General features: G+C 32.2%; 1 protein-coding gene across 1 annotated transcript in view; it reads left to right on the forward strand.

Annotated features, from left to right (window-relative positions):
* The window catches only part of LOC127738980 (cytoglobin-2-like), a 29,519-nt gene extending 4,003 nt beyond the window's left edge, over positions 1–25,516 (forward strand). Inside the window, exons 2-3 of the mRNA XM_052250484.1 lie at positions 23,636–23,861; positions 25,097–25,516. Coding sequence (XP_052106444.1) covers positions 23,636–23,861; positions 25,097–25,228 — 358 coding nt within the window. The 3' untranslated portion in view covers positions 25,229–25,516. The remainder of the gene's footprint in view (positions 1–23,635; positions 23,862–25,096) is intronic.
* Positions 25,517–25,818: the final 302 nt, after the last annotated feature.

Here is a 25,818-nt window from a genome sequence, read left to right on the forward strand (position 1 = left end):
TTCTTGTCCTTGAAATTTCTTGATTAACATTTATATGATTTATCGACTGTTTTTCTGAACTTTTGCTTGTTTTCATGAAATCTGACATATTCATATATACATGTAAACTCTAAGTCCACAAATATCCTGACAATTTGTGCAAATTCAGCAGAATATTCTAAGCACCTCATCAATTATCTGATAATTCCTAAAATTTCTGCCGTTTTTAGTTTAAATAGTTACTACCCGCAACATTATTTATTTGCCTGCCCCAAGTCATGCAGGAGCCTGTATTATAGTGGTTGTCGTTGGTTAATGTCTGTCATATTTGTTTCGTTAATTGTTTTGTTATAAATTAGGCAGTACGTTTTGTCGTTTGAAATGTTTCACATTTTGCATGTCGGGGCCTTTTATAGCCGACTATACGGTATGGGGTTTTCTCATTGTTGAAGGCCATACGGTTACCTATAATTGCTTACATCCACTTCCTTTGAACTCATGTGGATAGTTGTTTCATTGGCAATCATACCACATCTCCTTATTTTTATTCTGAAGGAATACATATAATTGGTTTGCTAAATTTACAAGTTTCTCTCGTCCTTAGATTACAGATGTCTTTTGTTTGTTTTTTTACGTTGTTGAGTTGCTGTTTGATTGACGTTTATCCTACACATCTCCTTTTATTCATAAATTCATAAATACTACGGGAACTATTCATGTGTTACGTTTTAAACAACAATAATCATGCGCAATGAAAACGATTCTTCTACTATAGGCTACAAAATTGCAACGCCATGAAATGAAAATAACTATGTATAGATGTAAGGGAAGTTAATATGAATTTGAAACACACCTCACAATCAAGCAGGCGCTCCAAATTAAGGGTAGTTGCAGCACCCGTGTTCGTCCAGAGAGCATATGCCTGGCATGAGTCTATATATATATACACATTTCTTAAGGTCAAGGATTAGTAAATGACCAATATAACGTCCTTAGTTATACCTGAAGTTTCCGGCATAGTCAAACGGATTTGGACGTACACTTAATCAAAAGAGTAGACATTTAAAAATAAAAAAAAACAATCAGTAATCTTTTATTCAACGAGATAATGAGTATTCAATTGCATTTCCAAACGTAGTGTAGTGCTGCTATAACCTTTGCCAATAAGTTTATTACACAGAGTTAGTAACATGAAAAATACAGGGTTCGAACATATTTATTTTATTTACGATGGTTTAACAATTTTATAGCTGCATCTTTTTAGGTTAATTATACTTCGATAATACGCCTTTCTGTATGTGTTAAACATAACTAAATGTTTTTAGCAAAAAAGTGCTATTGCTATGATTGAGATAACAGTTTTTAGTAATGGCACTATTATGTTCATTAATAGAACATTCTAATAAATCGATGATACGTCAGGACAATTACACACCGACATTGGCATCCCAGTCTAAAACACATCGGTGTATCTGAAAATCAAATTAAAAATTACAGAACAAAGGCATACCACTAACATTTTATATATGATTAAAAATGAAATTAGAGGATGTTGCCTACTGAAATTTTAAAAAAAAGTTACTTTTTCATAAATGGTATCTTTTTTAAATACAAAACCACCAAAAAAGTTCGAAAAATATAGATGATACCATATTCTTTTTTTCTCAAATACAAGTATTTTTTAGATTCCTGGATTTCCCCACAATATGCATAGGATGAAATGAATGTTGAACTGTATGTAAAAACACTTGAAATCGTAAAGAATTTTACAAAATATTTTACCTGCAGTCTATTTGAAAAAAGTTTAATTTTTTTTTTTTGAGAGATTCTGAAGAGATATTAAAATATTGGTTGGTAAAATTCATAAATGAGTTATAGGAAAAAGATTGAGGGGTAACAGCATATCAATAAAGTTGAAAACATGAGGAAACAAACATTCTTTAGACCATATAGATGCAGAGAGCGAAGTCAGCAGTTCTTCTCTAACAACAGCTGTAATGAGAGCAATCAGGCATTGATAAATAACATATCAAGATCTTCTAACTTAAGCAAATTGTATACAAGACGGATTTCACTCGTCATCGATGCTTTAATTCGTATTTTTCTCTATGCCGGCAAATGTTGATTTTGATTCAGACAATTAACCTTGGAGTTTTGTACTTTTTCCATCTATTTTTAATCTCAAATTAATTTTAGATTACATTAAGAGAGATTGGATATATAACATGTAACAATCCAATATATGTATATGAAAGTGTGATCAGCATGGCATGTTTATACACATCCAGAACATATTTAGATTGAATACCAATATTGTTATTAAATATTTCATCCATGCTTGAACCCTGACACTTCGGCATTGAAATGACAACTCGCTAAAGAGAATTCATTACGAAAGCAAACTCTGTATGACAAATTATTGCTTTGTCAATAAAGAATGTAAACATTGCTTAGTAGATTTATGTTAACGTTCTGTTATTTGTATCAGCTTTTTAAAGTTTATACATGTAGTATGAATAATGTGATTAGTTTACAGTGGATGTCCAACATATGACCTGACAATGAATAAACAATACAATTACCCACAATTCTTTGGATCTTAAGAAAGGATGGACTTTTTGCAACATTTTGATCAGTCTGGTTTTTCTTCTTTGTTATCTTGCTAACATTTTATACCCATATGGGCATAATGCAAAGGTTCTTTTCACAATTTCCCAATTCCCACGTAATCGTTAATGTACGCATACATTCTGCGCAGGGATTCGTCGTAAATTCTGTTTAGAATTGGCGTCATGTAACAAACAGATACCACGACATCATATTGCGGGATTATTTCCTGCAAACTTAGAACTTAAGTATAAGGAAACCACTAGGATTTTTCTTCCGTAGGCGACAATACTAACATTTTCTAAATTTGACACTTTTTATAATAAAAACCACGAAGAAACAGTTATGCGGATATGAGTACTTTATTGTTCTGTTTTAGTAACAAATTGATGTGAAATGGTGACATCACCATCTTCCAAGAGAGCTTGTTTTATAGTATCCATGGCCACCGTCATTTATATCAAATTTATGAAAATTTGGAAGCCTTTTCAAATAACCTGTCCTAAGTCAGGAATCTGATTACAGTAGTTGTCGTCTGTTTATGTAGTTCATACGTGTTTCTCGTTTCTCGTTTTTATATAGATTAGACCGTTGGGTTTTCCGTTTGAATGGTTTTACACTAGTAATTTTTTGGGGCCTTTTATAGCTTGCTGTTCGGTGTGAGCCAATGCTCCGTGTTGAAGGCCGTACCTTGACCTATAATGGTTTACTTTTATAAATTGTAACTTGGATGGAGAGTTGTCTCATTGGCACTCATACCACATCTTCCTATATCTATTCAGTAAATACCACTCCTTTAGTATATGCCACTCCTTTCCATGCTTCAGTAAATACCACTCCTTTAGTATATGCCACTCCTGTCCATGCTTCAGTAAATACCACTCCTTTAGTATATGCCACTCCTGTCCATGCTTCAGTAAATACCACTCCTTTAGTATATGCCACTCCTTTCCATGTTTCAGTAAATGCCACTTCTTTCCATGCTTTAGTATATGCCATATTTTGGTCAAAATTTTCAGAACTTGTTATAAAATGATCAAAACTTTCTGGAGAAGATGAAGACAAAGATGTTGAACATTTCAGACATTGAATATGCAAAATACACAGCTGTAAAATTGCCTTTATTGCCTGTTTTCATCTATAAAATAAGCTGATGAATTATGTCCCTTGTGGGTATTCATTTCTAAAAATGGTCCTTTCAAACAGCAGAAAAATAAATAATTCTAATATGATAAAAGGTAAAAACTATAAAATGAAGCACTATTGCTGCATGAACAGGCAAGTAAACACAATTCTTTAAACAGGATAGAATAAATTATATCTAAATTAAGCCTAAACTGGGCCTCGTTTCTCTTTAAAAGGACACATTTAGTAACACTGAATTGCTTTCAATTTGCCCAAACATGGCTAATTCCATAAACAGTACAAACTAAACCAGACAGTTTCAAGTTTGATAGATTTTATCTTGGGAAATACCCAAGTGATACAGTTAGGGTATTACGCAGCCAAAAAGGCAAAATTCAGTAAACGATATTTGTTGCGACTTGAAATCTGGTGTTTGCACTTGGATCAGTGATTGCAAACGGATAAAACAAATACAAAAAAAATCTAGTCTAAGAGTTTAATGCATTTTATACAATATTGCTAATATTGGATTCCTAGAATAAAGTTTTTTTTTATTAGTACACCCATCATTTTGACTTATCGCGATGAATTAGCACTTTTCTCAACACATTATGGGTCTCGGTGAACAATATGTATTCTTTGTGGTAACAGTAAAATGTACTTAACACAACAGGCGCGTAGCAACCCGTACGCAAAAACGCAGTTGCGTACACATCGAAAATTTTACAAAAATAAAAATATGGTAAATCTAGTAAGAAGAAAACTAAAGTAATAAATTAAATTAAAAACTATCATATAAACATGTTAATAATCACTTTACTTTTCATTTACGGAAACAGCATCATGATTAATTATGTTGCTGGTGCAAACAAATAAAATGGCCCTCGATCTGTCAGAAAACAATTCTATGCCTCCTTACCTAGTCCTTACATCTTTTCTGAAGATTTCAAAATAACTGACGAAATAAAATATGACGTTCTAAAGAGACCATGGACAACAATTCATTCTCATGATTTTCCTGTGAGGTATGGATAGTCTTAATTACATACGTAGCCATAATAGATTGTTTAAACAGTCCAGTCAGACTTAAGTTTAACGGGGGTCGTAAATGGTAATTTTCGTGCATCGTGTTTGCCGTTTTTTTTTTTAATTTTAATTGACGATCAACGTGTTTTTACTTTTTTTTATTTTTACGTTCGGTTGTGCAAGACTGGTGCCTCATTCAAAGTGTTCCCCCAACTTAATTATACGTGCTTCTAGCTTAAAAGTGCTTATTTTCCATGCTGCGAGATTTAAAGTGCTTGTTTTCCGTGCTTGGTAACATTAAAAGACTGTCGTTTTTAATTTGATGATTTTCCTTTTAACGTTTTTTCCATGCAAGTATCACCCTTTACCACTCTTTTTAACCTTTACTAACTAGCAACGAATATTATATTTAATTTAATTTAATCAAGCTCAACCCACTACACATTAGGAAATCCAAATTCCTAAGCCAACAGTACTTGTTTGTTTTTCTCTAATTAATATTTTTTTTCAATTATTTTTTTCAAAAGTTGACTTGTTACTCATGAAAAAAAGATTTCCGTGAGGTCATTTTAAGTCTATGGAAATTGCGAGAATGCAGGATTTTGCACCATGAACCCCAGAGCTTCTGGGAGCCTTTAGCGGCCCCCATACCCCCTGCCGTTTGACTTCCTCCTCCGGCATTGAGTACACATCATATTGGCCTAGCTACGCCCCTGCACAAGATTTAAAATAGTGCAATATAACCGAAATCTGATCGATTAAAATTTCCCTTGCTATCTTCAGTAAATGTTACATGGCGATTGTTTAAAATTACTTAGAAGAAGATGGTCCTTGTATGAGAGATGAATGGGATACCATACTTGACAATAAACAGTAAAAATTTTAAACATAAAAAGAAGTTTAACAGCTACTAGCAACATTCTCCTCCATTTGACTCATTAGGTAGCTCAAAAATACAATATGACGAATGAAGATATAAAATTTAGACTCATTTGTCGCTAACAGTAGCGAAAATTGGGCATTTAACACTTAACGACGAACGTTATTCCGATCCTCTAATACAAAACAATAAACGCGTCAGATGGACAAACAGATAAAAGTCAAGTAGATCAGTCAGTAACCTCGATTTCACCGATCTCGCGGGGGCTACACAGGTACGTTATGAGAGGACATTCTTATTATATCCTCAATTTCAAAAGTGTATATAACATTTTTTTTTAAACTTTCATACGGGTGGTTCAATTAAACAGTTTTGAACTAAAGACTGGTATTCAAAGTCAGGATGTAAATCCTACATATGAATTTTTCATTTCATATTTAGGATATTAAAGACTGCTGAAATTCATGTGTAATTTTTCATATAGATCCTTACCAGGTGAGATATAAATTCTATAGAATGCACAATAATATTCATGCTGAGAGAGATTTGTCCCATACTGTCCTATAGGTGATCTATTATTATACTTTACAAATAGAGAACAAACAATTCTAATGGCAATACATTATCACCTGACATGAAATAACAGGGTAATTTTTTTTATTAAAATGCAAGAAACTGCGAATAACTCTTAACATTTATAATTTTTTTATTAATAACACTATAATTCACCGGTGAATAACCTTGTTTGAGTCTCGATTTATATTCGAGTTTTCACCAATCAAAATGACGTCACTGCAGTTTGTAAACAAAATGGCAAAGGCCAGGTTAGGAGTCCATCGAGTGATATATTCACCAACGGCCCTTTTCAGGGTATTCAATATTTTACAAAAATAGTCTGTCTATCTTTGTTGTACGCAGAAGCATATAATCAGTCTGTGATGTATTAAAGTGTTGTGATAATCTGGGAGGGTAGGCATGTGCTTCTTTAACAGATATCTTTAATTGTTCGAAAGGCCCTTCTTCTGTACAGTACAATATAACAATTACTGCTCCTTAGAAAGGACGAATATTCAAAATCAAAAACCCTAAAAAGTTATTTCACTTCGGGTTGCGCACTCAAGGAAATTACCTCTTAGGACAAAAAATTGTAAGATCTCAAAAAGACTTGTAACATTACTACATGTATATATCTATCGATGTTTTCCTTTTTGTTTTATTAATTGAATATCAAAACTTGATCATCGAATTTGTCTTCTGATTATTCTAAACCAACTTATAATGTTAACGTTTTTCGCGTTTTCCTCGTTCCGGCCGATTTTTTGTAAAATATTGAATGCCCTGAAAAGGGCCGTTTGTGAATATATCACTCCATTTTCTTACTTTGTTCGTGTATTCATATAAGAGAATATCACAATATGATATAATCGCGACTATTTATATTCGTGTTACCTTTCTCCTCGCGAAAGTCGCAAAAATAAATCGCTTGCGAAAATTAGTTGGTTTACAGTATACGGTCAAAATAATTACACCTCATAACATATAAAACAAATAATTTACGAACTTCTAATTTGACTGGAAAGAACTAAATCTATTCTTGCCATAAGATATAATGTTATACTTACACATCTGTAAACCCTGTCGTTTTTAAAATAAAATATACAAACTATTAAAATCAGCTTAATCCTTAGACTTTTTACGTAATTACAATGGTTTTGACAAGCAGACTACTGAGACAAGAATAATTGAGACGGTGTCTTGACAGTAATTGTAAACGATTGTAGATTTAACAGTACTATTTTTGATACATATAGGTCTTTTAACACCTTTAAGGAAATATATATGGAAAATGCTTGTCTTATTAAATGTTATTTGTAGTATACAGTAAGTACAGGTCTTAAAAACTTCTAACATTCAACCTTGTTTCAAACATTTAAACCATCCAAAGGAAATATGCAGTTTTAGTATGTCCTGGATAAGTGCTTAAACTATGCCCTGTGGGTGCTTTATCTATGTCCTATTTGCACTTATCCAATAGCATTCAGCATCATTGTCTTTTATACTATTAGCACCAACGTTAAAATATCACTACCGCAGTCATTGCAAATTAACTGTGTTCTGAAAAGAATTGTTTAAATTCCTTTAACTTCACTTTCCGTTATAAAGATGATATCCTCTCACTAAATAATTCAAATTTTGAAGAATAGGTTGAACGCATCTATCCCATCGAACTTGATATAAAGAATACACCAGATAAATTAAGTATTCCTCATATCTTGACTTATATCTAGAAATTGACAATGACGGTCGGTTGAAAACAAAACTTTACGACAAAAAAAAATGATTTCAGCTTACCAATCGTGAACTTTCCATTTCTATGCATCAACATTCCAGTAGCGCCTGCATATGGAATATATATCTTCAAGTTCATACGATATTCCAGGTCTTGCATGTCCTATCATGATTTCTTTGATAGAGAGTTGGTGCTCACAAAGAAGCTATCAAACCAAGATTTCCAACTGGTGAAGCTGGAAACCATCCCTTCGTAAATTTTACGGACGGCATCGCGAGTTGGTTGACCGTTATAGAATATCTGTTTCATAAATAACGACGGATATGTTCCAATTGTAGTAACCGCAATCCTGTACTATTTCCCCGAATGTGTTTTACCGAATAAGACTTATCATCGGGTTTGTATTTGCATTAGCAACACGACGGGTGCCAAATGTGAAGCAGGATCTGTTTACTCTTCCGGAGCACCTGAGATCACCCCCGGTTTTTGGTGGGGTTCGTGTTTTTCAGTCTTTAGTTTTCAATGTTGTGTTTTGTATACTATTGTTTGTCTTTTGGTGTTTTTCTTTTTTTGCCATGTCGTTGTCAGTTTATTTTCGACTTATAAGTTTGAATGTCCCTTTGGTATCTTTCGCCTCTCTTTTACATCTTTCGGGTCGTACAGTTTTGTTACACGAGCCTAAGTGAGAACTTATAAACATTTTGTCATAGTTTATACCTATTTTTTCATATTTAAATATATTTATTTAGCTGATAAAGATGTATTTAATAAAGCTTCTCAGGTTGAACATTTTGTTTTTTTTTTAGAATTCTTCTAAAACTAAGGTTGTCTCTAACAGGAAAAGTTTACACGTTTAAGTATTTTAGAGAATTTATGTACAACACCAAGGCATTGAAAAGGAAAAAAAAAAGAACTACTCTTTAAAAAAAAAAGAAATTAAGCATTATATAAATGGCAGAGTTTAAACATCAGATGACTTCGGTGAGTTTATGTACAAAAATAAGGCATAAAAAAAAGATACTACATTTTTAAAAATACAATTGAAAGTTTACTACCCGATAAAAGACAAAGTTTACAAGTTTACCCATTTAAAGATTTTATAGAATTTAGTTAATAGAGCGAGGCCAAAAGGAAGATATTATCCGTTTAAAAATACCATTCAAGGTCCACTGTTCGATTAATAGGGAGGATTTACACGTATAACGATATTTTGGAGAATTTCAGTACATCGAGATATCAAAAAAGGAAATACTTCCCGTTTAAAAATACAATAGAAAGTTCAGTGTCTGATAGACAGAAGCTACACATTAGGTGATTTGGGACAATGTGGGTTCGTTTTTTGGTCTTGACGTTTTATCAAAATTTTGTCACGAACGATTTATCACAGATAATGACAGATCACAGCAACACTTGTCACGTCCTTAGACCTCTAGATCGGTATCGTATGTTTGTACTGTAGGACTTTGTGTGCTGTCTATCATTCGTCAGTTCTGACTTTGACATTGAACATTGGCTTTCAAAAAGCATTTCACGATACATATGTTTTAATGAAAAATTCCAACAGTTGCATGTCACAATGCCAAAACGAGGAAAACGTCAAATTGCACTATGTTTATTTACGAATTATTATTTTATTAACTAACTCATTAAAAAATAATTCATTAAGGAATTGAAAATAATAAAAAGTATGTTCATTTAGGAATTAAAACATATGAGTGAGAATGTAACACAGGGACCCTAAGAATGCTCTCCTAGGCTACTTAGGTAATTGTTACGAGATATTGGAAATAAATTGTATTGAATTTAAAAAAAAACAACAACAAAAAAACAACATATGATAGAGTACTTAGTCTATATATAGTCATATAACAACTTACTACTTTTTAATTCAGTGGTTACAAAATATAATTATAGAGTATTCATCTTTACCAAGAGTTTTTACTTTTACCAATGGGTCTCGATAGTATATACATTCTAGGACTTATGAATTATTTCATTCGCGCATGCTTATTAATTTAATGTCAATTAAAGTTAAAAAAAAATCGTATAAAAAGAAGATGTACAAAAGTATTTGGAGAAAAACTAGTTTAAACCTCTATTTTCTTGGAGCTACGGAATTAAATTTTATTCCTTCAAATATGCACAGCTGTCTTCGTAATTTCAATGGCTAAGAGCATATGAAAAATAATAAAATAGTTTGAAATACATAAAATGTACTTAAAAATATTGGTTTCAAGGATTAATAAAGAAAGCGGCAAATTTAATGGAATGTAAGATTTCTACTGGGCCAACATAACATTCTATCAACGTGAAATATGTCACTATTAAAAAAATTAAATCAGATATATAATTTCTAGAAAATGAAACAGAACCATTGAATCGATGTTCATTATAACGGCCATTAAATGAATAATTAATACGTTCTTTGTTGATATTTCATTGCAAATTACGATATTCTCTGACAAGAAATCTCTAATGGTGACGGATAAGACAGATTGAAATGCAAGAGAACAGTCCGTAATGAACATCGTTCACGGTTTTCAAGGAAAGACAAAAGACACTAATATAAGAAATGGGCGCCTGATAAGAACAAGTTATAACCAGGAAAGTAGCAATTATGTGCATTCCTGTCAACTACTTACTAGTAGCTTATACGACAAGTTTGCATACCAAAGTATTTGCTTCATCGGGCTGGATTGGCCTTTGACCGTTTCTTTGTTATGTTTGCAAAAAGTGAAAATTGTGATAACCAACATTGTCCTCCATTTCGTTATGAGAAACAATTAACATATTGTCCCCCCGACAACGCTTTGCGTGGGATATAGAAATACCGGGCGTCTGTGCGTCCGTCCGTCCGGTCTTGTTAGCGCTCTCGTGTGTACAATTCTTGTCTGATTTTTATGAAACTTATATCATACGTTTATATCAGCAATGTCTTGGACGAGTTTGAAAACCAGTGCCGATCAATTATTTTTAAAAGAGTTATGACCCTTGGAAACATTCATTTTATGGAAAATCGTTAGCGCTCTCGTGTACAATTCTTGCGGGAATTTTATGAAACTTATATCATAGGTTTATATTAGCAATGTCTTGGACGAGTTTGAAAATCAGTGCTGATCAAACAATTATTATTTAAAAGAGTTATGCCCCTTGGAAATATAAATTATACGGAGAATTGCATTGTTAGCGCTCTCATATGTACAATTCTAGCCAGAATTTTACGAAACTTAAATCATAGGTTTATATTAGCAATGTCTTGTTATAATTTAAAAAGGATTTGAGTTTCGTGGGATTCGTGTTACAAAATCGTCAGTTTTCTGTAATGCTTTGTTATCTTTATATTTCTTGTCGTCGTTTATTTTCTTTTTGGCCATGGTATTGTCTTTTGTTTTTTATATATATATGACATAATTATTGATTGGCCCCTTGTCGTCTTCTCTCTCTCTTTATTGCACGGAAACGACATAATGTCCCTTTTGACCAATAAACCAAGGATCATAATCTAGGACGGAAGGAGTAAAATCGTCAATATCAAATTTGACCTCCATTTTGTCATCAGTAACAGTATATTCAAATTCGAAAAACATTGTTAATCAGTTCCTGAGGTAATTGCACGGAAACAGCGGGAGCTGCCCGCCGTCCTACTCCAAGTTAATTACCGGATTTTTTAGGCCGAAATTCGTTTAAAAAGTTTGTTTTGAAAATTAAAAAAAAAATTGTTTATGCCTAGAGAAAAAAAAACTTATTCCCTTAGGGAGCTACCATTTGATTTTTATGGGGGGGGGGGGGGGGGGGGGGGGGGGCTAGGATGAAATTTGAAAAAAAAAAGGCAGGACAGAAGTTTTGAGTAAAAAAAAAAGCAGGATAAGCAACTTGGCAAAAAAAAAAGGCAGGATGACAAATTATGTATAAAAAGTCAGGATAAACTAATAAAAAAAAAGGCAGGACCGAATAAAGTGAAAAATAAAAAGGCAGGACCGAGATTACAACTAAAAAAAATGCAGCACACAATTTTTCTTCCTAGCCCCCCCCCCCCCCCCCCCCCCCCATAAAAATCCAATGGTAGCTCCCTTATCGTTGGATATCATGAAAACTCATGAAGATACATTAAGGGACTGATCTTTTTAAATTAGCATAACAGCCGACTGTGGAGTATAAAAACAGTTTACACTGGCCTTGTGCTGTTTTTTGCTCTTTGGTCGGGTTGTTCCCTGTTTTCATTTTCTATTATAATAGCTACTTGTGTTTAAAATTGTACAATTTTCAGCACACAAAAGCAAGGCACGCGCTTTTGTTTAGAATATCATGTCATGACATGATATGTTTTACTAAGCAACCATACGTGGAAATGTGGATCTCTTGACAGAGCAAAGTCGAATATAAATTTCATAAAGTCTTGACCAGAAACCGAACTCACAACCCCACGCACTCATGGCATACAAAGTAAAGTACATAATTTTAGTATAAGTTTAAACTCTCAGAATTTCAAGGCATATAAATGTTGAAAATATGCCGCACAACCCTATGTTGTAAAAAATAGTACATATGAACTTTCCATTCCAGGATATGATTTTTTACGAAACTTCATAGTAAAAGTGTCACCGTTTTATCCGTAAAAGGAGTTCCTATGGGAAATTGCATTGTCTATATTTACAGAAGTGCATCCTATAGAAAATATAGAATAGCGATCGTACGGTAACTAATGCTTAATACATGTTTAGTTTACGATGACATTGATGAGGAGTTTTACAGATCGTTAGTATAAAATCCTTCAGGCAAACCTTCTTAGAAGACATACGTGTGTCAATTAATTTGTCAAATATTAGAGTTTCAGTAAAATCTCCGAGGCTAAAGAAAATTCAGTTTTGTATGCATTTCACATTTATGTTTAATGATGATAAACAAACATATGGTTTAACAAAAAATCTATTTTTTTAATTTAATACAACAAAATAATATTTAAAATATAAAAGTCAACATTGAAAATATCAGTTTGAATGAATAACAATATTAATTTTCACATTTAATGGGATGGAGGAAATCTTCAGGGATAATATGACTTTTATTTCCGTGAAAGTATTTCAGATACACATTATCAAGAAAACGAATAAAAACATTGAATTCAATGTTCGTTTCATAGACCATAAGAATGAATTATTGATAACCCTATTACCGATATTTTCATGCCAAATGAGGATATACTCTGATAAGAAATCTCTTACGTGACATGAAAATGAAGATTTCTGAAAGGCAATGGAAACTGACTGGCGGTAAAAACTTTAATTTTGACATGACGATATAAAATTGACGTCTGCAGTGAAAAACGCTATTTAATCAAAGAAAGGAAACTGCAAGCATCCTCATATCACGTGGCCCGGAAGGATAAGCAGTGTATGCATCACTGGTGGCATCTGTCGTCTTTTCCCTGTGTTTGTAGATTAATAAATTTGTTCTTACACTAAATATACTTGACGACAACAGTCTTTGAGTTTTGCATTGAGTTGCTGGCGTTTTGAGAAGTAGCAGAATGGTAATTATATACGTACAAACGAATTTATGGAGCCACGTTTTATTAGATATCCCGGCTAAATGTCCTATCGTTTAGATAATGCTTAACAGGATTGCTGCTAGTTATCTAATGTAGTTGAACTAAATGTTATGAACACTTAAGAAGTCCTGTCGATACTTATATTTAGGCATTGCACAATGTTTTGTTTTTTCTCAGACTGTTAATGACTTTTTACATTTAATCAATTGAATATGTACTGATATTTCAGTCTAGGAAAACGTGATTTGTTAATTAGTTGTATTTGGCTTTGAACTAGATTTCGGTAACTGAGACTACTCTTAGATCGGTAATTTGTGTCTTTTCGACTTTTTTTAAATTTTTTTTGTTACTCTGATCTGATGATTCAAATCCTTTCCAACTGATTTTTACAGTTTATTTTATGTTATGCTGTTGTACCACTTTCCATGTTAGGGGAGGGTTTTGCGCTTAATCAAATATCTAACCTTTGTCACATGCTTTATGTGCCTATCCCAAGTCATAATCCTATAATTCAGATGTTTTATTTATACTTTAGGGCAATCTTTTCAAGAGGGAGCCTATGATAGTTGACTATACGTTATAGGTTTTGATAATTGTCGAAGGTCCTGTGGTGACCTATTGTTGCTAACATCCATGTCCTTAGATCTCTCGCGCATAGCTGTTATTGTCAATCATGCCACATCTCCTTATTTTTATATAATTCAGATATATCGTTCTTTTTATTGATTTTTCAATGAACTATTTTGAAAAAACATACTTAACTCGAAATATGTTCCCAAAAAATTAAAATTTTTATTGCAAAATTTTATTTGATAACAGTTTCTGTATCTTAAAATTTTTATAATATTTAATCGATTTTTGCTAGTGTTGCATTTATTTACGAATGAATTGAACATGTTTCTGTATGTCTATATAAATCAATTGTTTACTATACTCTAGGAGATTATGATAAGACTTGACTGACTATGAATTCCCTTTGTGATCTTTTTTATAGCCATAGTGGAACGTGTCGTAGCAGCATTATTTTTTTTACATATTTAGTTCTTCAATTGGCCGATTTAAGGGTTACCATAAATGTTTACTGAGGTTGACTAAAATAACTTTGATGTCACTAAGTCTTTTAATCTAATGTCAGACTTCGTTTATGAAATAGTCAATTATCTTTGTAATCTTATAGATTCTTAGTTTCCGTAATTATCTAATCACATGTAGAGACCAGAGAAGTACCGAAGGGACTGATAGTTCAAAGCGGAAATAATTGAAGACAAAAACGAAACTGCACCACTGATAGTCATGCTGATATGACACGAGTCTCTCCTGTTCTTAGTTCATAAAAAACCTCATTTCACAGAAAACGATAATTACTGTCATTAAGAAAACTATCTTATTTAGGAAACCAGTCATTGGAAAAATTTAGCAAAACGAATTTAGTTTTGATGTAATTGAATTACCTCTCTGAACGGATATGTCTACAAATTAATTGTTGTGTTTTTTTACTGGTAGTTGGTTGTTAATTCTAAACGTTTTACATCCAATTTGGTAGTTTATTCGTGAATACGACAATTATGTAGAAATACTTGCTAAATATGGAATGTTGTATAGCAAGCTTAATGTGACGACATCAGATTTATTAGATATACACACGAAACAAAGAAATGAATTCAAAATTAATCTGCTTTTGCTTAATGGATTATTACTCTAGATAAACCAGAGTTTAGAAACACATACGACTATTCTAGTTTTGGGAACTTTCATGCCCCCTTTTTTCATAAACGATCCTGCAGAAAAAAGAACAAAATTGGCAGACGCAATAATAGCTTCCAAAAATTGAGATGAACATTCATTTAAATACCAACTCTTTATCTAAAGAAGTGAACTGTTTCGGTGTGCCTTTTTAAACAGTGGCAGAAACTGCAGCAATCTTAATATCAAAGCTGAAAATGTTATGGATAATTTTGAATCAATTTACGTATTACGTATGCATCCTTTAGATATCAGAAGATGTCTGTTATCGAATTCGTTCGGGAAGTACCTGTCTCTATTCGGAATTTTGTTTGCTATTAGCATTACGACTGAACAACATGACGAGTGCTTCCAGTGGAGTATATTCTACTAACCATCACTGAACACCTTTTTATAGGCTTCATGTTGCTCGGTCTGTTAGCCTTGAACTCCCACATATTCAGATGCGTCTATCTTTAGAGTCTCCTTTGCTGTATCACTATGGAATATGGAAACTATACTAAGTCGTTAAAATAATTTGCTATGCAAAACCTCTTGTTTCAAGATTTCCTATTTTTAAACCTATAGTACCTTATATGGTCAGTTCGCCTACCACATGGACACTAAGACTATCTCCAAAAACCCTGGACTAATTCAAATGACAAGTATAATTTACATGTTTATCCATTATGTCAGAACAATCAGTGGAATATACATGCGTTACATATGTGCATATGTAGCTCTCTACCTCTGACAGCATTGAACTACTCTTAAAAAAATTTTAACGTTGAATTTTACAAAAGTTTCTAAAAGTTGGTCATGACTCAAAACTAACACTGTGTAAGGTCTAAAACTATGCATCTTTTAATGAATTCATGTCTGAAGTATGTTGACTATTTTTCTGTTAAATCTTGAATTGATAAACCTGAAACTATTAATGGTAATGTTCACATGTCTAGTCAAATTGACCTGCATATTGTTGGAGCATAGTATAAATTTAAAAATTTCAAAATATATTGCCCCTGATTCTAGTGAATAACGGTTAAGTTTTATTGCATAATGAAAACAACACGTTATAAATTTCAGGCGTCCGAAGCACTTTTCTTGATTTACCTTCATCATGAACGCTCAAAGCCTAATAATTATCTAAAAGCCAAGGATGTATAAGAACCGATCCCGTTGAAGAGATACATGTATATAACAAAAAAGGGCCTAAAATAGTCAAATCCATCTAAGGTCAACTTTGCCTGAGGGAGTTGAAACCTTAGTTTCTTATTATAGACTGTGAACTATGCAGATGTGTATATATGTTTTCGTTCATTGATGCAGCGCTGTGAGTTAACTCTTTGCAAAAAATCTTTAACTGTCCATGCATCATTTGTAGCCGGAAAAAAAATGAATTTAAATAGATAATCTGATAAGACGCCCTTAAACAACAATGTATGCTACGTAAAGGTAACAAGCGCTAAGCTGTCGAATACGCACCCATTTTCAGCTTTCAGTTAAAGCCCAATTGGCATGAGCTAGACAGACATGATATTTTACTTAATGTCCATTACTATGGTTTTACCCACAAATCGTTATTGTCCCTTTTGATATGAATTCATGCTGAAAAGAGCTTTCCAAAAAAGTTATGGAGTACTTTACAGTATCATAAATTAACGTCTGCTTTTGTTTTTTTTTGTTGGTTTGTTTTGGTGATTTTTTAAGAAAACGACAGATTTTATTATTTTTATTTTAGAATAATTTATTATTCTTTTTATTACAGGTTACTTGTATTTGGGTTTCATTCATTATTATTAGTAATGTGATAAAAAAGTTAAAAAAATGAAAACAACACTTTATAAATTACCTGCTTTCGAAGTGCTTTTCTGGATTTGCCATCATCAGGTACGCCCAAAGCAGAATATTTGAAAGCCAAAAATGATGTATAAGAACTGAAACAGTTAAAGAGATATATGACCTAATTTCAATAACCAAATCCATCTGAGGTCAACTTTGCCTGAGGGAGTTGAAACCTTAGTTTCTTAATAACTAAACTAACAAATTATTCCTTAGACACAGGAGATGATATTCGGATCTCCTGGATTAGACTTACACGCGATACCGTAGTTTCTGACTAAATATTTTTACAATCTCGTACTCTCGTATGAATTGAATAATTTCTGTCAAGTACAAATAAATGTCTACTCTCGACTTAATCCTCACATAAAGTACACAGCGAAAGTAACCCATGAAATTAAATTAAAATTTTTTCGAGAGTTACATCTACAATGTTGACGTTTTATATTTATATTTGGTTGTACTGTTTTTTAAAGTTCCATTTAGACCCTTTACTTTCTAAATTGCATATTGTAATAGTTTAACAAATTAGTTTTAACAAACAAATATCTAATAATTACATATATCGATCTTCATCGAGTAAACACATCATTGAACAGTGCTATCATTTTCGTATATATATATATATATACCGTTTTGATTCCTAACATCACTGAAGAGACATTAATTGTCGAAATCCGGATATGGTATGACTAATGACATGCTATTAACACCATACACATTATACATAGGAAATAATGTAAATAAAACTAACCGTGTTGTACAGATTAAAGCATAGGAAATGCGTAATAATAAATACATTAAATTTGCCTTTCAGCGCTTATCCAACTATATGTGATCATATAGCAACATATTCATCGGTCGGGTGTCGAATACCCATACTGTCAGACCATCCGTATATAATTTCTTTTCTCCTTCCTGACGTTTTCCCAATTTTATATCATTCAATCTGATAGAATCTTAGTCACACCAATAAGCAACCATTCATAACTAACTATTGTTTATCAACAATATCAAGATGGCGTGTATATCGACTGAAACTAATAGTTTCGAACCGTGATGTGAAACAAAAAGGCAAAGTCATTGGGATCAAAACATAGCGAAAAAACGAAAGAAAAGAAAGGAATGCAGACAAACTCGAGTCGTGCAATTATTGCAGCTTTCAAGTTTATATATATATTATATATATATTCCTTGAAATTGCACAGAAAAATTGCTATTTAAGGTGTTTCCATCTTTGTGATTACGTTCTTAGCATCTTCGAGTTTCTTAACTTTCAGTTTATTCTAAGATGAAAGATAAAAAAGATAAAACCAATTATCAGTACATTCATCATACGTCTACCAAATTATGCGACTGAAATATAAACAATCTCATTTCAAAATCTTGGTAAATAATTTAATTACACATCAAACAAAACTAAGCTTACATTACAGTAACAATATAAACTTACAAATCAATTTTAGTATTGTGTTATAGTGATTAGACGTCATTTCCCTTGAAAACGTTCCAGAATTGGGTTTATAATTGAATTAAAGAAATAGGTCACTGCTTAAATCTTATATCACTTCGTCAAGAACATCAACACTAAAGTCATCTATAGTTGATGTCTTTGAACAAAGGACACATTAGTGTATATGCTTTCAACAAAAGACATCGAAATACATGTACATACTAACTTTTTGAATAAACAGATATATCTTTGATGGATAGCTGTCTTATTGGCAATCATACCACATCTTATTTATATATATATTGTTTGGCTCAAAAATAATGGTTCCGTCAAAACTACAAAACTTATACAAGAATACTTTCTGAATATGAAAAGAGCACTAGGAAAAAATGAATACATTGTAGAATATATGGCGATTAAAAAAGATTGATTGATTAATTGGTTTTTGATGAACGTCCAGTGGCAAATATGTCATGCCGTTTCAGGCGAGAACAAATTGATAATAAATCCAATAGGTATTAAATGTAGGTTCTTCAAGGATGAATGGTAAAAACATTGGACACTCACTGTGAAAAGATGGATGTAAAGATAGTATTACTTCCTTGTAAAAGGTCACCTACTGAACTACGTTACAATTCCCGTCGCCTAGGTTTGTATATCCCGCGCAGCCATGTAGGAAGGTAGAAATCAGCCCATGCAGGTGACCATTTTGTTATACCAAAGAAGCAAATAGAAAGGCAATGTCCACCCCATGTCCGTGAGTAAGATACTACAGAAGGCAAGATCGAGTCTCTTTTGACACTTTATCTACATTTTTTCCAGACAAGCATTTAACTTTCATCAACTAGATAAAATGTCAATACCTGAGAACAATATACAAAAGTGCCATCATAGGACAATTTTCTTTTTCTTATCGTCTCTAAAAACCATACAGCCGGATATGTTTCCCCATACTAATGTACACATACACAAAAAAGAAAGGAATAATAAAAAAAAATATATTAAACAAAATTCGTTTTCTCCATTAGGAATCGCGTGGTTTGAAATGAGCATGTTCGATGTACAAAACAGCGAACGAAAAAGTTAAAAGAGGCAATATCAGCCATAGAAGAACAAATTGAAAATACTTTGGTTATAGCAAGCATACTTATGTGTTGCAATAATGTAAACAGCTACAACCGGTCTCACCTTCAATATAGTGTCTCTCCACCATCATTATCAAATTTATCGGTCTTTAGTAGGAATTACAAAGAAAACAACTGGGTATTTTGGAGAAGACAAATTCTCGGCATGGTTTAAATATTTTTTCTAAGCATGCTTGTGACTATCAGAACACTTTATTTTGGTTCTAAGACTTAATAAACCTAATCGTTCCTTTGGAAGTTGGACTCACCAAATTCAGACCACGCGCTAATTTCTAAGCGTGACAACGCTCCCAGAAGAAACACCGAGTCTTTAACTATATGTAATAAAAAGTGCGGTACAAGAACATGAACAACACTTCTGAATATAAATTGCCAACATCGTTCATAGAGATCTTTATAATGTTGTGTTAAAATGCCACTTATAATTATAGTGTTGTTATATTCAAAAGAAAATTATGACAAAGTGATTTCATTGAATGATTTCGGCAAATCTAGTGTGTCGCGACAAGATTTTCCGATTTGCTTCTTAGATAAATTAGAACGACCATTGAACTCTTTTTTCATATATAAGCAAAACTAGAAATATAACGAATAAATGAACAAATCATTTGGAATATATATAAATATATATATTGGTTAAATTGTCTATTCTCTGCCTTTACATTGCGGTTTCAACTAACAGGTTTAAAATAGGTATATTTTTTTTAATTCAATTTACATATTGTACACATTTACATATGTAAATACATTTCAAAATTGATTAAACAAAGAAATGTGATTAAGTTGCGTAGGTTGTTAATATCAAATTTAATCTGATATGTTTATACCAATTTCATTTCCTGCATCCTTTGTCTGCAAATCCAGACTTCGTGTCTAACCTGTTTAAAAATATGTACAGTGGATTCTAATTCGATTTTCATTCAAAATTTGCCAATAAAGGAATTTTGGTATGAGTAAAAATCTTACGTTGATTGTTTTACGATCTGTCTTATGGAAAGATGTGCGTGTGTGTGTGTGCGTGTGTGTTGGGGGGTCTGGAGACAAACGCTTTTAAAAGCAATTGCTAATTATTAAAAAAAAATTATTTGGGTCTACAGCCTCATTGTGGTTATGATATACATTTTGTAACAGTTTGTTTGAAATCATTCGGAGTTTGTACAAACATATTGTTTCATTATTTATTTTATTACATATGTATTTATACTAGAAACATGTCGCAAATTCTTTGAAATTGGAATTGGAAGAATATAAAAAAAAACACTCAATTTAATTTGATGGATGATTTATTCCTAGTCTGCGATAGTAGGGGCTATCATGTTTTCCGGACAATCCGTCTTAAATTTTGTAGATACGTAGTTTACCATGAATTGGTCAAATCAACTTGAAAATAAGTACACGTGTTCATTATGGTGTGATTAAAAATATATATATGCCAAATAACTGTTTTAACCCAGATTCCGAGATTCACTGAACATGGAAACGCCAATGTGAAAACATGGTGTCCTATGGACATATATTCTTGTATAGAATATAATGAAATGTACTAGTGTATTGAGTTCAAACCAAAAATATACACCTGTGTATGTAAAAAGATTACCATATCACTCTATATACGGCATTATAGGTGGTTGTTTCTATGTTTTCACTACCAGTTCTTCCTATTTATATGGTAGGTACATGTACTTAAAAAAAAATGTCCATCATGACTTCTCAACAGTTTTGACAGTTTACATCTCATATACACCCTCGGAGAAATGCTTTGTTATTCTTGTTTTTTATAATATATTTTTATACAGTAACTGAGTCTAACATGTATTTCTCACAATACGTTTCACATGAAAAATTACAAAGAGAAATAAAGGCAACAGTAGTATACCGCTGTTCGAAATTCATAAATCGATTGAGAAAACAAAAAACAAATCCGGGTTACAAACTAAAACTGAGGGAAACACATCAAATAAGAGGAGAACTACGACACAACAGAAACACAACATTAAAATGTAACATAACGAACTATAATATAATAATGGCCATTTTCCTGACTTGGTACAGGACACCTAGAGCTTGGTTAAAATGCAGTAGCTTTCATGTACACGTAATTTTTGTCGTTTACTGGTTTTTTTTTCTGTCATGCTCGCACTTCAACCTTATGCTGTCTTGAGCTAGTCGAGTAGCCTATTTCTGAACAATTCTCATTTCACAGTAGCTCTAGTGACCTTGGCCCTACCTTTCTGTTCAAATAGCGAAATATTAATCTATTGGAGGTAATCCTTTAGTTAAAAAAAACCAAAACAAAACAGAAAACTTCTCGAAAGAGTCAGAATGGAATAGATGGGAAAAAACAGATCAGATAAAACCTATTACTTTTCCTTTGCTATTGTGCAAGCCTATATTTGACGTTAATTACAAAATATCTCAGTCAATAGACGAAATAGCAATTTATTCAGTTTTTGTAAGTGCTTGACATAACATAGATCAATAAATCAGTTAACAAAAAGATAGGAATATGTGTTGTGACATTTGATAGAATGCTTAAATACTGAGTACATTGTAATCAATGTCTATTATTAACTGCACTGTGATCACGTGACTTTGATGTGAACTACATTAGGCGATACTGGACGTTTATCATTGAAATGTATAAGGCCAAAGATGTCACGGTTTTTGGATTTTTTACGTCAACTTCCTGATATTTTTTTGTGGTCTTATGTAATAAAGCAAACAAACCCAGGGCGGTTTAGAGCTCTACATATTGTATAGACACCGGTCTTTCGATTAAGACTTTATATTTCATTTTGGTTATTTTAGTAGAAGGCTTGCTGTCTGGTTAGTTAGTTTATCATCATTGTAATGTATAAGGCCAAATATGTCACGGTTTTTGGATTTTTTACGTCAACTTTCTGATATTTTTTTGTGGTCTTATGTAATAGAGCAAACAAACCAACATTAATAAGTGACATCCGCTGAGTTCTCATAAAGTTTTTCATTAAAATCTGGAAGCAAGTTCATGTTCAGTAATCAAAGTTCGGTAATCAAAGAAGAACGGCATTCATTTAACATAATTTAACTAAATAAGCTAGGATCTTTCTTGAAAAAAGTCATTAGAACTGAGGGCAGGGGACTCTTAACAGCTTGTTTGTTTTTATAAATTTTGATGCTGTTTTTATTGTGTTTGTTTGTTTGATATGTATGTATATATGTTTATTGTGTTAATACATGTTGGTCACAAACTGTAAAGTTTATACGACAATAAAATATTTGATTTGATTTGATTTGTTAAAAATGGCGCCACACTGAATGGCATATTTATTTATCGATGTGTTGATACTTTTGTGAGTTTGTTTTTAGGTTTAATTCAGGATCAGTTTAAGTGCTGTGGAACAGTAAAACCACTTCTTCCAAATAAGTGACCTTCTAAAGTTTTTCATAAAAATCTGGAGGCAAGTTCATGTTCGGAAATCAAAGAAGAACGGCTTGCTGCTATGATAAACTGAGGAGATATGCCGTGATCAAATGTGACACTGTTATTTCGTGACTCAAGAATGTCGAATGAGTTGAGATGTATATACTCTCTCAATTAGAATCTTGCAATTTTGAAAAAATGCGAAATATTTATGTAACTCACCTATATAATTCCCATAGCATTTTAACCAGACATTTTGTATTATCTCTCTTTGTTCATATTTAGGCGTAAATCATGGAAAAAAGCGACAAACTTTGATTAGTTTATAATTTTAAAAGCCAATTCGAACTTGGGACAATCGGAGGAAAAAACTGTTAACACAAATGTATACAGTTTCCCCCCTTCGATGTTCCCAATATGAACTGATTTTTTTTACAAGTGCATACTGTTCTATGAACATGACAAAATACACGGAGATGTTATACTTCTAGTAATAGTTTCGGAATACCGATAATAAAAAGGGCGTCGTGTGATGAGTTATTGTCACCTAAAGGATGATAAACCAAGTTCACTTTTTCATTATAAATAAATAAAATATTTGACTTTATTTTGCAGATTATTCGACAAGTTTCCAGACGTTCAGGATTTATTTGTGCCTTTTCGAGGATTATCTTCAGATGAGCTTAAAACTAATATAAAATTGCGTGAGCATGGCCTTAGGGTGATGGGAACGATTGAGAAATGTATAGCTAGATTAGATAAACCAGAGAAACTTGAAACTCTTATGTCAGATCTAGGACAGAAACACATTATCTTTGATACTAAAATTCAATATTTTGATGTAAGTTTTACAATGTCTTAAAAATGAAAAGTATGAATTCTTAATGTTTTAGACACAGTACAAACGATAAAGTTTAATTTGAATTAATGCGCATATTTATAACAAAGTTAAAAGTTGACTTAAAATATGTTAGGGAGCTACCATTTGATTTTTATGGGGAGCTAGGATGAAAAATTTTGTCCTGCATTTTTTTAGTTGTAATTTCTGTCCTGCCTTTTTTATTTTTCACTCTATTCGGTCCTGCCTTTTTTTTTATTAGTTTATCCTGACCTTTTTTACATAAATTTTCATCCGGCTTTTTTTTTTTACTCAAAACTCCTGTCCTGCCTTTTCTTCAAATTTCATCCTAGCCCCATAAAAATCAAATGGTACCTCCCTTACATATAAATTTTTTCATACAATATGAATAATAACAATTTAAAAAATATGAGTTTTCAATAACTACCGATGTTTTAAGATCCGAAACCAGTACAAAAAAAAAGGCAAGAGACGACGAAGGGACAACAAAAAATCGAAGAAAAACAATCGACAACACCATGGCAAAATACAACGAAAAAACAAACAACAGCCAACAAAAAACCACACAGAAAAGCATAGCGGAGCAACACGAACAAACCAAAATATGAAAAAAAAATATCGCGTGCTTCAGAAGGAAATGCACATCCTGTTCCATATGTGACATCCGTCGTATTGTTCATGTTCACGTACACATTCGGTGAAGTCTCATTCGGATATGTCACAATCGAGGAAAAGAGTAAAATTCTTTTGCATCAATACGGTTATCGCCCTTATTTAGTAATACGATCTTACAGAACCGTATGGTACTTATTTAAGTATACGATACATATAAACATGTCATGCATTAAAATGGAATGAGCCGGTTGGAAAGGAAAATCTGATTTATTTGAAGTCGTTATCAAAGTTCAAATCTCACGAGGGAATTAAATACTAAAAATATTTTAAATACTAAATTGGTGTTTTAAAAATATAAATTCTGCGTCGTCATACATGTATTTGCATTCTTACTCTACGTTTTATTAATAATTTGCTCTTGTATTGTTGTTTTTGTTATTTCGGCGTTTTGATGGAGTTTCATTTTAAATTTAAATTTTGTTGAAGTTAGAAAAGGAGATACAATGCGTCACATGACGACTTGAAAAAAGTGATGTTTTTTTTTAAACTGCTCAACAACAATTTACCTATTAAATAAAAGCTGTTTTTTTTTCTGTTTTCAGTTGATAATTCCTCAGTTACTTCATGCCTTGGAACCTATTTTGGGCGATCAATGGACACCAGATGTAGAAGATACATGGTCGGATTTTCTGAAATATATAACATCCCTAATGAAACAAGCAATGATAATATGACAATGTCGGGCCATCGGTCAATATTCAGTCCGAAAGTTTGTACTGTGATTTGAAAAAAAAATACTGTACATATAGACAATCACCATTTTTATGTGCTTGTGTTGTTCATATAAAATTTATATATTTTACATGTAATTTCAAGTGAAGATATTTTATTGACTCATCATGCGAATTCATCCGTAAAAAAACCTGCAAAAACAGATTTTTTTTAAATTTTCACCTAATAGTGAAGAAGCTATGTCACATTTCATTGCAACGTTTTATAATAAATGACCAGGTTATTTTAAATGTTTAAAATATTTTGTCTACTCAGAAGTAAAGTTTTAATTAACCAATTTTTGAAGAAGTGAAAAAATGAAAACAACAGATTATAAATTGCATGCGTCCGAGGCGCTTTTCTAGAATTACTTTCATCAGGAATGCTCCAAGCCGATTATTTGAAAGCCGAGACTGTGTAAAATCGAATTTATGACCAAAAGGACATAAACATTATGCCAAATCCGTCGAAGATTAACTTTGCCTGAGGGAGTTGAAACCTTAGTTTCTTAATAATTTATGAATTTATGAACGGACAATTTAAGAAAGGTTTG

This window comes from Mytilus californianus, unplaced genomic scaffold (assembly GCF_021869535.1).
Source record: "Mytilus californianus isolate M0D057914Y unplaced genomic scaffold, xbMytCali1.0.p SCAF_4, whole genome shotgun sequence".
NCBI classification, from domain to species: domain Eukaryota; kingdom Metazoa; phylum Mollusca; class Bivalvia; order Mytilida; family Mytilidae; genus Mytilus; species Mytilus californianus.